The sequence below is a fragment of the Arvicanthis niloticus genome, chromosome 16, assembly GCF_011762505.2.
Source record: "Arvicanthis niloticus isolate mArvNil1 chromosome 16, mArvNil1.pat.X, whole genome shotgun sequence".
Taxonomy (NCBI): domain Eukaryota; kingdom Metazoa; phylum Chordata; class Mammalia; order Rodentia; family Muridae; genus Arvicanthis; species Arvicanthis niloticus.
In genome coordinates, this window is record NC_047673.1 from 16,868,450 (window position 1) to 16,881,545 (window position 13,096).

At 38.3% G+C, this 13,096-nt stretch overlaps 1 protein-coding gene across 3 annotated transcripts in view; it reads right to left on the reverse strand.

The window, feature by feature from the left end:
* LOC117721752 (disintegrin and metalloproteinase domain-containing protein 5-like) overlaps positions 1–13,096 on the reverse strand; it is a 77,880-nt gene that overhangs the window by 15,756 nt on the left and 49,028 nt on the right. For 2 of the 3 annotated variants that reach the window (XM_076913918.1, XM_076913919.1), the window contains exons 17-20: positions 11,944–12,027; positions 11,138–11,252; positions 5,134–5,293; positions 3,272–3,325 (exon numbers count right to left, since the gene is read on the reverse strand). In XM_076913918.1, coding sequence (XP_076770033.1) covers positions 3,272–3,325; positions 5,134–5,293; positions 11,138–11,252; positions 11,944–12,027 — 413 coding nt within the window. The remainder of the gene's footprint in view (positions 1–3,271; positions 3,326–5,133; positions 5,294–11,137; positions 11,253–11,943; positions 12,028–13,096) is intronic. The other variant, XM_076913920.1, reaches the window with a different exon arrangement.

A 13,096-nucleotide genomic window follows, 5' to 3' on the forward strand; every position in this document is an offset into this window, starting at 1 on the left:
GAGAGAGAGAGAGAGAGAGAGAGAGAGAGAGAGAGAGTTTAAATTTAGGGTTATACCACCTACCCATTTTGATTTTCTGCCTACGCTTTTAATTTTTAAGAGGATGAACCTTGGCACAGGAATGCAAGAGCTATGGGAAGAAGTAAACAGGACAGGCAAGCATGAGGCCAAGACATGACCCCAAGAGGATACTCAGTGATCCCTCCCCACACTGCAACTGGACCCCTGGATCTCAGTTCCCACTTTACATGATCTTTATGTCACAATGTTCTGCAATCACCAGGGAGTAATACATCCACCAATTAGGTTAGGGTTCTTAAGATCCAAACACTGCAAAAGCTCATATTCTGGAAAGCAAGCCTCTAATACATAGAGAGACGGGGGGTGGGGCGCATTCTATGTTCATACTTTACATAATGTCCAAGGACAATTTTGAGTGAGAACTTTGGAATAATAATAAGTGCTTGCAATAACAAGGCAGGACTCCAAACAAAGCCCAAGATTGTGCACCTCAGAAAAAGAAAAACTAAACGCAGAGAACAGGAGAGAACAGACTGATAAATATCACAGCAGAATGAATCAAATTCAACAATAACAACAGCAAAGCAAAAAACTGGTCCGTCGAAAAACTGAATAAACTCCTATCTAGACTAAGTAAGAATAAAGGACAGAAGACCCGAGTTAAATCCCAAGTATAGGTGATATTCACAAAGTCAAGTCATGAATCATCCCTAGGTTCCCCCTTGACAGATAAGTGGATAAGGAATCTTGTGGTATAAACTGGACACTTGTGAGAGGAGGTGGTACAATTGGGATTTGAAGTTGGACCCCGCTGGGTAAGCGGCTAGTAGTTTGAGGCTAGCCTGGAATACATGAAAACTTGACTCTTAAGAAAGGAGACAAATGCAGGAAAGAAAGAGCTGGCTTTTAACCACAAAGAGTAAGACAGAGCCAGACACATTTGACAAGGCCAGCATCACTTCAGTGCCTGTATTAGTTTCTCTGCTGGTTGCAATGATAAGAAACCATGATGAAAGCCACTCAGGGAAGGGATCCTTGCTTAGCACACAGTTATAGGTTACAGTCCATCACCAGGGGGAAGTCTTGGCAGCAGTCACTAGCCACATCCATAGCCAAGAACAGAGGGTGTGAATGCCTGCTCCCTGTTCTCAGCTCCCTTTCTCCAATTTGAGGCAGTTCAGGATCTCCTGACAGGAAATGGGACCCTAACACTGAGTGAGTCTTCCAATCTCAATTAACATAAGCAAGATAATCCTCCCCAGGCATGCCCATAGGCCATCCCGATTGCATTGTGACTCCCTCTCCAGATGATTCTAGATTGTGTCAAGTTAACAATTAAGACAATCATCATGATTAGACAAAAGAACCACAAAAAGTAAAGTATATAAGGTAATGTCTCTAATGATAATTGGTGCAAAATTTCAATAGAACCAAAAGTGTTTGCCTGTACCTGTAATGTCAGCAACTGAGAGTCATGGTGATCCAACTGACCCATCCTCTCAAGGGCTGGAATTATAGGTGTGTGCTGCTGCTATAGCTGACAAAGAGAGTTTAGACTGCAGCTCTCAGACTTTAAGTAGATATAAGATAACTGACTGGTTGGTCACACTATTGCATCATGTGGCTGGGGACAGACATGTTTGGGGAAGGAAATATAGTTCATCTAAATATTTTAATTCACTGACTTTAAGTTCTTCTGAAGCCCAGAAAATAAAAGTAATGCCATTTTATATTAATAATTTATATCACTTCTCTCTTGATTTGAGTCATGTTTATTTGTATAAATTTTATGAACTTTTCAGTCATCTTGTCTTTGCTACTCCAATTATTTTTCTTGTATTGATTTGTTTCTACTCTTCTTCTCATGCAGTGTCTTTAAATACTTTTGTATTGTCTTTTTCTATGTTATATGTCCTTTTCTATTTTATATGTCTTTTTCTATGTTATATGGTTTTAATAAATACACATATTTTATGTAGCAATTTCCTCTAAATTAAACATTCTTTCTAGAGGCAAGTTTTATATGACAACAGGAAGTTGTAAAAGTTAAGATTTAAGACTCAGGAAGTAAAGCAATTGACAAGTCTCAGGAAGTCCCTAAAACTTACCTGACACAAAGACTCCTCCCTCCCTAAGGTTATGTAAACAGTAAAGATTGTTGAAGAGAAAGTATACCTAACTCGAGGAACTGCCTGTACATCATGTGTATATAGACAGCAAGGGTTCCAGTTTTTGTTAGTCATCCCCAGTGTTGGACTAAGCTTTTGGTGATACAACTAGCTAGCTGTCAGTAAGTCATTTTTTTTTTTTTAATCCTGTGACTAAACTTTTCATCTATTCTCCTGCAAGTCACCCCAACAAAGTCACCATTTCACCAAGCTGGGCTTTAGTAGCATCATTACTTTGTCTTGGTTCCTTATATAGATGGGGTGAGCCCACGTGTATTTGTGTCTCCCCCCCCCCCCAAAAAAAAGTGTCACACAATATAGATCTCCTTATAATTCAAATAAAAGCATTCCTAGTTCGTCTGGTTTTTGTAAAATAGACTTTTAACAACAGAATGACAGTGATAACTGCCAGTACAAAATAATACATTTCTTAAATTTTTTTCAGCTCAGTAACTGATCTCAAGGTTTACTAAATATACCATCGTGCTATGTAACTTCATGCTACAAGGATGAAGGACTTAAAAGAATCATAGAGTTTTGCATTAAATAGTCTCCCTTCTCAATTTCTGCCCCTTGTTTTTTAAGGGGATTTTTTAATATATATATAGCTAACAGTAAGTGAATGCCTAATTCATACTACTGAGTTATTTTTCCATATCTGGTCTTTAACTCTACTTTTTTAGATGGATTAAAGAACAAAACCAATAACTCCAAGGTCATTCTCACTAACTCTCATTTCTTTGAAATAATCTCATGACTATATGCGTATAGGGCATCCTTATCAAACAACTTATATGACAGTAAATGTCATCCGAATATATATTCTCCTTCCCTCTGCTAATAAATTCTTCTCCTGACCCACAAGAAGTTGGTAGCATCATATATGCTAGCATAGTTCAACCATCATTCTTCTGGACAGATCAATAGAACAGACCAGGATAGCATGCTTACTATTATGAGACAATCTATGATGACAACAGTAGAGGCTATCAGAAAGAAATGTGTAGGCTATAAACTAGCCATTTTCAGGAGTTCTAAAACCCAATGACTACAAGGGATTAATTGTATCGCTCCACACTTACCTTACTCCACTGGTGGTCACCTTGGGGTTACTCACACTGTCTTCTGTTATAGAGCTACAAGATTGACAAAACTTCTTTTTAAACAGGAAAAGAAATAAATCTCAAACATTAAATACAAAGCCCATTGTCCAAGGAAACATGAATTGTATACATAAAATGTCATTTTCCAACGTTAACAGGTGCCGTTTGTGCTTTAGAACAGACAGTTCACTGAGACTTGAACTTTAAACTAGTTCAAGTATTTATGGTGTTAACCCATACCTATATAGGGAGCCCTATCCATGATACCCAAGTCATTAAGTTGATTTAAGCCAACAACATTAGCAATGTTCAAAAAATCAAGTTAATCAAAACATACTACCCCATAGACACATCAAGTTTTGACCTTTTTGTTGTTTTGGTTTTTGTGAATCTGCCAGATAAGTTTGAATTTCAGATAATCTCTGATGATCATATAATATATGTTAAATAATTTTGAGAATTTTTGTCATCTGTGTATATTTAAGCAATACTCTGGATTTAAAATTTTGTATTAAATCACTTTTCATCTAGATGCAAATAATGTTTCTGTGGGTAAATGTGTGTTTCAATCAACTCACAAGTGACAATGCACAACAAATGACAAGCATTTCTGGCATGTTTATGAAAGATTGTGTGGTGTGTGTGTGTGTGTGTGTGTGTGTGTGTGTGTGTATACACCTGTTCATGTATGTGTACGTGTGTGGCAATGTCTCTTTTAATCACTCCACAACTTTTTCAGAGTTTGGGGGGACACAGTGTCTCTCTGATCCTGGGGCTCACTTTTTGCCTCGGCAGCACCCTAGAGATCTCCCTGTCTCTGCCTGCCTCCCAGCAGAGTGTTGGGGTTACAATCACATGCTGCCACACTAAGGTTTTTATGTGGAGGCTGAGCATCCAAACTCAGGTCTTCATGGTAGCATGGTAAAAATTTTTCTTACTGAGCCATCTCCCCAGCCCAGTGGCAGGCATTTCTGTTTCTAAGTACTATTTAATAATTATTTTTACTGTTTATGAAATAAATGTATAGTTCTAGAAAAATAATCTGTTAATTTCTCTTTATATTTTTAAAGATGCTTTCACCTTCTCATAAAAAATGCTTCTTTTGAATCTTCCTATAAATTCTGAAAAAAGCAAACCTAGACAAAATATTATGGCAAAATACTATGAAATACACATTGGAGCTCAATATAATGTTAGCTATCTCTGTACCTGGTTCCAGATAATAGGGTGATTGTACTTATTAAATATATGTTTCTAGAGATTTGGGAAACATTGGAAAACTTTCTTCATTTCATGCTTATAGAGATACCAAAAATCACAAGTATACAGAGGTTGTGTCAGTTGATCAAGGTATCATAGTTTTGCCTGCAAAACTTGTAACATAAAACTAAGTTTTCTGAAGCTAAGTATCATCATGTTGTCTCTTGTCTGTCAGTCTGATGCTATCAAGGATTCACCCAATTACTGTGTGAATAAGTAACATGAATATTTAGGATAATAAATTTAGACTGTGTCTTTTCTTTTTATTTTGATATTACAGTTCTTCATGATGTAGGCCTAACAACGGGACAATACAGCTAATTGACAGGACCAGTGAACTGAGAGTCTAAACTTGCCTCCAAGATGCCTGCAGCAACACTTTCTTTCTCAGGGATGCTGGTGAGAAAGTGAGTGGTTTTAGGGCTGGAAATACAAATGGAAATTAACGCACTTTGCAATGTGTGTCTATGCCTCTCTTTGCATTGCCTTTCCTGTAATCTTATTTTTAATGAAGACCAATCACTTTCTCTTGACTCATCTGATACAATAGTAGTGAATACATGTGCATATCTAATAGGTACCTGTTGCTTTCACTTCTTTCTCTGCCACACAGACGACTCAGTTTACTTTGCCTTATGAACACAGCTGAAATAATCATGACTAAGGGTATAGATACGTAGAGGATGACTTGAAGCCGCTGCCTGGGAAGAATACCACGACTTTGCTGCTTATTGCTTCTAGCTAGAGGGGGAAAACATCAGTTTTAAATTGTGTCTTGAGATCTTATTAACCAAATGGAAACGTAGAAAATATATCATTACCAGAATTATCCCCAACACTAAACACCTCATTTATATATACTACAGTATTTAAAAAAAAAAAAACAAAACTTAAAATTAGACCAACCTATATTATTGAAGTGTTAATTTGTTTTTAAATTATTTTTTCCCCTTTGGGAGTATAGTTGCATCATCTCCTTTTCCCTTTTCATCCTTCACACCCTCCCATGTCCTCCTTGCTTTCTTTCAAATTCATACCATCTTTTTTTTAAATAATTATTTATTTTATATATATGAGTGCACTGCCGCTGTCTTCAGACACACCAGAAGAGGGCATCAGACCCCATTACAGATGGTTGGGAGCCACCATGTGGTTGCTGGGGGTCCAACTCAGAGACCTCTGGAAGAGCAGTTGGTGCTCTTGACCACTGAGCCATCTCTCCAGCCCATGCCCTTTTTTTTTTTTTATCACTAGTTGTGTGTGTGTGTGTGTGTGTCTATGTATAAAATATTCATGTATATACAATATATTAATTAATACACAACATGACAATTACAGTTTATTTAATTCCTTTCTAGTTTATCAGCATACCCTGCAGATCTAAGGGTCTATGCAGACTACTTTGTACTGGGAACCAGTTTCAAGTATATCAAGGGTGGTAAATCAGTCTTTCTATCTTCACACATAACTGTTCCTTCTGCTTGTTCTAAGGAGCCTGACACGTACAGATTAGGTACTTGGAATAGGGTTGTCATCCCAACAGATACTTAGGAGTGTGGACACAGCGTTGGAGCAAAGGCTGGAGTGACATTGAGAGGCAGGCTAGCAAATACATCAATTGCTATGAAAGCACTGCTAGAGGAATTGCATTTTAAAATTACTTGAATGAGGATGGGGGTTGGTAGAGGGAATTGTGAGGAAATCTGCATCTTCTTAGAAACTGCATAAAGAATCAAGGATAGAGCACTGGCCACTCACCGACATTAACGTCGAATCTAGTGTTATCTTAGACAGAAACAAGGAGCAGGCTAGCCTTCAGTGAAACACTATTGCTGGCACCAGGTGGCAGACTCTTAGTTAAACTGTGCTTTAATGGCTTGTTAAAGGATGGAACTCTCTGAGCCCTGCAAATGAGTTTTTACCAGAGAAGATTCTAAATTAACATGTTAAAAGTTGTGGTACAGACCCTCCAGATTGCTTATAGCAAAATCCAAGAGTCAAAGGACAGATAAAAGAAGAATATTCAAAGAAAAATAAAATTAAAAGAAGAAATACTCAACCTGCTCATATTTGAAAAAGGAAGCAGAAGCATGCTCTATTAAAAAAAAACCTGGGGGGGGGGGCGGGGAAGTATACATATATATGATACATATATATATATGTATATGATGGGAATCATGGATTTAATTAGCCATCTCTGAAGAAAGCAGGAATGTGGAATTAGACCAGAGGAGACAGAATTATGCCAGCAGAGACACTGTCAGTTTGGGCCAAAGAGAACAAACAATAAGGGACAGGAAAGCCATCAGCAACAAGAATGCCCTATCCTTTAGAAGCAGAATTATCTGGGAAGCATTTCTATGATCATTAGTGGCTACTAGCATTACTCCCACTTAAGGCACTAAGACAGTTCCTGCTCAGCCTGGGAAGATGGAGACCTATCTTTAATTTTTGTGAATATGACAGACCCAGGCCAAGGACGCTCCTACAGCCAGAAGGATAGGGACTTTGTGTGCTTTCCTGGGTGACCCTACTGTTCTAGTGAGCATGAGGACGGACTATCAAGATAACTAGTTCTTTTCAAGTTTGAGCTCCAGCAGAAGTTGGTTTGCTAGGATCAGGCTTGCCCACCTCTTCCCTTCCTATCGTGCTACCCCACTTTCAAGGTTTAATTCCATCCCTAGTTCGCTGCAGTTAAGGACTTGGCTTTGGTTTCACCGGGTGACAGTGTTACTGGTTCACTGGTCCCACAGAGTGAGCTGAGGTAAAACAAAATCTTGGGACCTTGAAAGAAGGGATATGGAACATATTGGAATTTACTTCTTGGTATATTGCTACAACTTGTGGTAAAATGATAGAATATAAACCTAAAAATATCTTTAGTAAATCGTTTGGCAGAGCGTGGTGGCACACACCTTTAATCCCAGCACTCGGGAGACAGGCAGGCAGATCTCTGTGAGTCCGAGACCAGCTTGGTCTACAGAGTGAGTTCCAGGACAGCCAGGGCTACACAGAGAAACCCTGTCTCAAGAAAAAAACAAACAACAAAAAGATCTGTGCATCTAGACGGCTAAATGTTCGTTTGTCCTTTCAGAATTGGCAAGAAAGCTGGAAAGCTTATGCAAGTTATAAGGGGAAAAAAAAAAAGCTATTTAGGGTATATTTAAAAAAGTAAGAATTAGGTACTGGCTTAATACGTACATCCTATCGAAGTTTATTTTAAAATGCTAATTTTAAGCCTCACCTAAATATCACACCACGATTAAAAATGACAGGCTTGTGCAACTCACTCTGTGGGTTTTCAATAGCCATGCCTGGAGGCCTACACTGATGTGGTCAGAGGGACTCAAAGGGAGAATATTTCCCCCGTATATATCAGATATAAGACAAGACTTTAGCTCAATGCGGCACTGCAGTGTCTATCTGCAGCTGAGGAGAACAAGGCTGTCTTCTTAAATGCTATGGCTAATTCTAAACAAACAAACAAACAACAAACAAACAAGAACGCCTGTAAAACACTCTATTTGAAATAGTGCCTCTCACAGCTGTGATGTGTCTATCTGTACAAATTTGCCAGCTTGGGGTTAATCATTCAGGATACCGACATGGTGTCCATTGGACGTCACTGAGAAATTATATTAAAAGATCCAGTAAGGTTATATTTCTTTTTTTAGACTGTCAGTTAGGTGCTGCTGTGTTGCTTGCGGGTTTTATATTATACTGTTTACTGTAATGCAAAGTGCTGGTCTCCAAGATTTAGAGTCTGAATGTAGCCTGAGGAGCCCTGCCCCCACTTAATTTCGATTGGTAAATAAAGATTGGGGAGTTAAGACATGGGCGGGGTTTAGGCTTCCCAGGAGACCATGAGGCTGTGAAAGAGGAAAAATGTGTAGGAGGGAAGGAGAGCAGCAACGGGGTAGCTGAGCCATAAAAACATGGCCATGTGGGCTGCCAATTAGAATTAAGAGTAGCCCAAACAGAACACAGAAATTAGTAAGTAGTAACTCGGAGTTATCAGTAGGAAAATGGGTTCTAACAGCATGGAGGGTAGGCAGTTGCCCAGCTATTATGCTAATTAAGGTATATTAAAATATAAAGGCTGCGGTGTGTGTGTGTGTGTGTGTGTGTGTGTGTGTGTGTGTGTGTGTGTGTGTTTCATCTGGGAATATAAATGGTCTAAGGCAGGGAAGAACCCCACACCAGGAATTTTTTTTTAATATTTTTTACTATACTGCTTTCTTATTGTGACAATGACAAAGGGACTCTGGGTTTCACTTAGATGTAGCCTATGGTGACCACTCCCAATGGGCATTATATCTGGTAGGTGGTCAGGGGCATATACTGCTGGGATGGTACTCTACCTACTTAAACTGACCCCTCTTCTGGACACTCCATCTTTAAAGAGGAGTCTGGTGGAACAAACAGCCAACTGCACAGTGACACGTCAATCCATTAAGCAAAGACTGTCAATCTAAGTATAGAGAAGACAGATTCTCTAACCTTATCCCTCTGGATGGTTCTAGAGCACAGTCCAGCCAGCTGCACAGTTAATTACACTTCACTTTACTGAAGAAGACTTATGCAAATTACATAGTTTATAATTTTCCCCGTTAACTTTGCCTCTTAAGATGTTTCATCATGAGGTTGCAATCAAGGAGACCCAGTGGCTGACTTCTGAACTTACACTGGCTAGGGAAAAGGATGCATCTGGTTCTTAAGGTAAAGCGATGGCCTCCCACAGGGTGCATGTTTTGTAATAGATAAACATCACTGGCAAAGAAATCATCAGTCTTGCTAATGTCCATGACAAATCCTGACATGGATTCAATGCTTTTCTTACCTATCTTCTTCTTCCAATAAGGGTAAAATTTCACCAATTATTTTCTTAACTCCACTCTCAGTGGAATTACAATAGTGTTAACAGTCTCACCTTCTGACTGTAATGGCCGCTCAGAGGATGCACACTGTCATCAAATAGCTGTCTTATGTTCCAGGTTGTTGCCATATGTGAAGTTTTAGCATGGCTCCAGAGACTGACCCCTCCTCTGATGTGCTCCTACTGCTGCCCTTTCTACATCATTCCCCTTCTCCAGCCTGGAATCAGTTATAACAATTTCTAAACCTTTATTTACAGTCTTCAGATACAAGGCTTGGAGGAACAGAGCTGGATCTTGTCCAGAAGCATCCTATCTGAAGACTAACTCTTATGGTACCAAGGGAACAATGCAAACTTCCAAAGGAAAAGCAGCAATCAATAGTTCATAAGCTATAAAGCTTGTGAACCACAATAATGACCAAAATAACAAAATATTGCTAAAGGGACAATAGTGGAAATAATCTACAGCTATCTAATTAAATATAAGGCCTGCTTTATAGGAGATTTATGCCTACGACTGTAAACCTACCCAACTACCCATAGCTGGTGAGGCTCTGGAACCTAGATAGAGCTTCCCCAAATCAGTATAATCTCTAGCTGTTTCCTTAATAATTATCTTCATGTTCAAAGATGAGGGAAGCTCTCGATATACTAATCAAAGAAGCTTCCTTTGGAGGTTGAAGACTATTATGAAAACCACAGCCGGTCAAAAAGCAGAAAATAAACAACTGTGTGGTATATAGCCCCATCGGATAAGTCTATAACGCAACACATACTATTAATTAGTTCTATTATTTGGTTTAAATGATTACATTTATTTGATTCAAAAGCACTCAATAGAGAATAATATATAAGTCAAAAACATCTATTTTCACATATACTATGAAATAAAATGTATAGATATATATGTATGTGTATATTTATGTAATGAACAATATATATAATATGTATACTGTATTATGGTTATATGTCATATCTTAAATGATCATACTTTTATTTTAGCCTAACATGTCATTTGATATGGTTGTATATCATCTTGTAACACCCATAGAGAAGTCCATCCAAGACTTCTACAAATCCTTGTAAAGCCTCAAAAAGAAGGAGGTCAAGGCTTCTATAAATGCCCTGTCATTTTGAGTGAGCTGGATACCAGCTCCAGCTAAGGAAGCCTTACTTTTCCAAGCCTCACCTATGTTTTTTTCATCCTAAGACACTATGCAGGCATAGTGGAAAGAGGATATCAAATAAGAAATCCCCAAATATTACCATTAGAGCAGGAAAACGACATCCAATTTTTAAGTCAATTGGAAGAAAAGGCAGTCTGGAAGATTTCAAAAGAAAGAAAGAGAGAGAGGAGAGAGAGAGAGAGAGAGAGAGAGAGAGAGAGAGAGAGAGAGAGAGAGAGAATCAATGGAATAGCTAATACTATTCCAAACAAGAACTACTTTTGAAGACAATGCAATGCTAACAACTAAAATCAGCTATTCAAATTATATGAATTACATTTCTACATTAAAATTGCTGACACTGGGCATGCTTTGATCTTAATGTGAAATCTCAGTACTAAGAGGAAAAGAATTTACGGTCCACTTTTTTAACCTTCTGAAAAACCCTGCGTGCTACATTAGTTACTATGTAATAAAGAGTTGGATCTTTAACTTGTCCTCTAACGTGCTACATTTGATAAATAAAATTTTAAGAATGCTAACCTTTAACATAATATTTGTGTCCATCATCAATGCTTCCAAACTCTCCTGTCCGACCCTCACAATAAGGAGGGTAATATCCCGTATCACAATGACAATGGTCAAGATTGTTGCAAACCTGGACAGATTAAAAAGAACTTAGTACCACGTAGCACTGCATTCTAGGAAATTTAGTTTAAATACAAATTCACCAAGTTTCCTCTTATAATTGTCCATACTTTGGAGAATATATTTATGTTTCTGTAGCTATCTTTTTCAGGTTTTTTTATTTATCTATTTTGTCAATTTCCCTAGAAGCACACCCAAGTACCACAGCTGCCAGTAATATCCAGCTAATTGTCTTGTCACTTAATACTTCCTAGCTTCACAGCACAGCCCAGATTCTAGTGAGTCTGGCAATGACTTTTCTAATAACATCTGTTTGCTGCCTCTTGCCTTATCTTTATAAGCAGAGGATTGTATAGTTCTGTGGCGACACAAGAATGCACTCCCTCAACATTCTCCACTCCACATATTCACTAAACATTTTACATACCCAGATCTATATTCTGTGACTAGTTGGCAAGTTCCTTAAGAAGAGAAAGCTGGAGTTACAAATTATAACAAATATAGTAAATATAATATATTTATTATCTTTATATGTAATCATATTATGTTATATATTGTATAATACATCATATCATAAAGTAAAATACAATTAATGATATATTTGATAAATGACACCATATACAATAAAAGTGGGAAAAAAAGTCAGTTACAATGTCTTCTTATTGGATTGTTAAAGCCATATTGCTGAGATAAATACTTACTCCATGTTCGTTGCAACTTTCAGAACTGCACTTTTGCGTATCCATGAAAAATCTAATTTCTTTGCATTCTGTACGCATACAAAACTGAAGCAAAGCAAAACAAAGATTAGAAAAAACATAGAAAACAAAAAATAGGCAGGCAGTCCATGAAATTGAAAACATGGACCAAACACAAGATACGTTTAGAAAAATCAGAAATCATATTACCCATAATTGGGATTCCAATCTATGAGAATGTGGTCAAGCAAAATGGTAATTGTTATACATTGCAATGAGCTTCATGCCTGCAGATTGTAAATCATACAAGGACTTCTGAGTCTTATTTTCAAACCATCTATCTTAAGAAGTCCTCTTAGAAAGATGGGGGTAATGTCAGTTTTCATCACACATGGAGGGAGGCTATATGCTATGCAGTAAGTGAGAGCTTACAAATACATCATCTTTGTGATGAGCTTTCATCAAAAGTAACTAGCACATAAAGTTTACATCAGACATGGAGTTATTGGTGTTATAAGGTTGTCTGTAGGCCTTTAAAAGTGACCCACAGGAGGTATATGGAAGAGCCTGGGAGCTAGGAGCTAGAAGATCCTTGGGATGTTATAGGCAGGGCTGAGAATGTCATTATGGAGTGTGGATTTTGAAGCTCAGCATGCTGAGAGGAGGATGAGCAATGTGGCTGCAGGGACGATGCTTAGGAACCTGGCTACAGGTCCCTATGATATCCTGGCAAACATTCCAGATGCATTCTGTCCATTTCTGAAAACTCAGTTGAAGCTAAAGTTGTAGTAATTGACTAGTTTGTTTGGGGGAAGGGAAGGGAAAGGGAAAGGGAAAGGGAAAGGGAAAGGGAAAGGGAAAGGGAAAGGGAAAGGGAAAGGGAAAGGGAAAGGGAAAGGGAAAGGGAAAGGGAAAGGGAAAGGGAAGGGGAGAAAGGAAGAGAGTTAATGATAAGCAGCCAGCATCCTCTGCTTCCTGATTCACTGATGCAGTGCAACCAACTGCAACCATGCCACTTCCTTACCATGACAGGCTATGTGAGCCAAAAATGAACCCATCTTTCCCTTTCCTTTCCCTTTCCTTCCTTCCTTCCTTCTTTCCTTCCTTTCCTTCTTTCTTAATTCAGCCCACTGTTCAGAGTGGGGTGAGTGTTCTC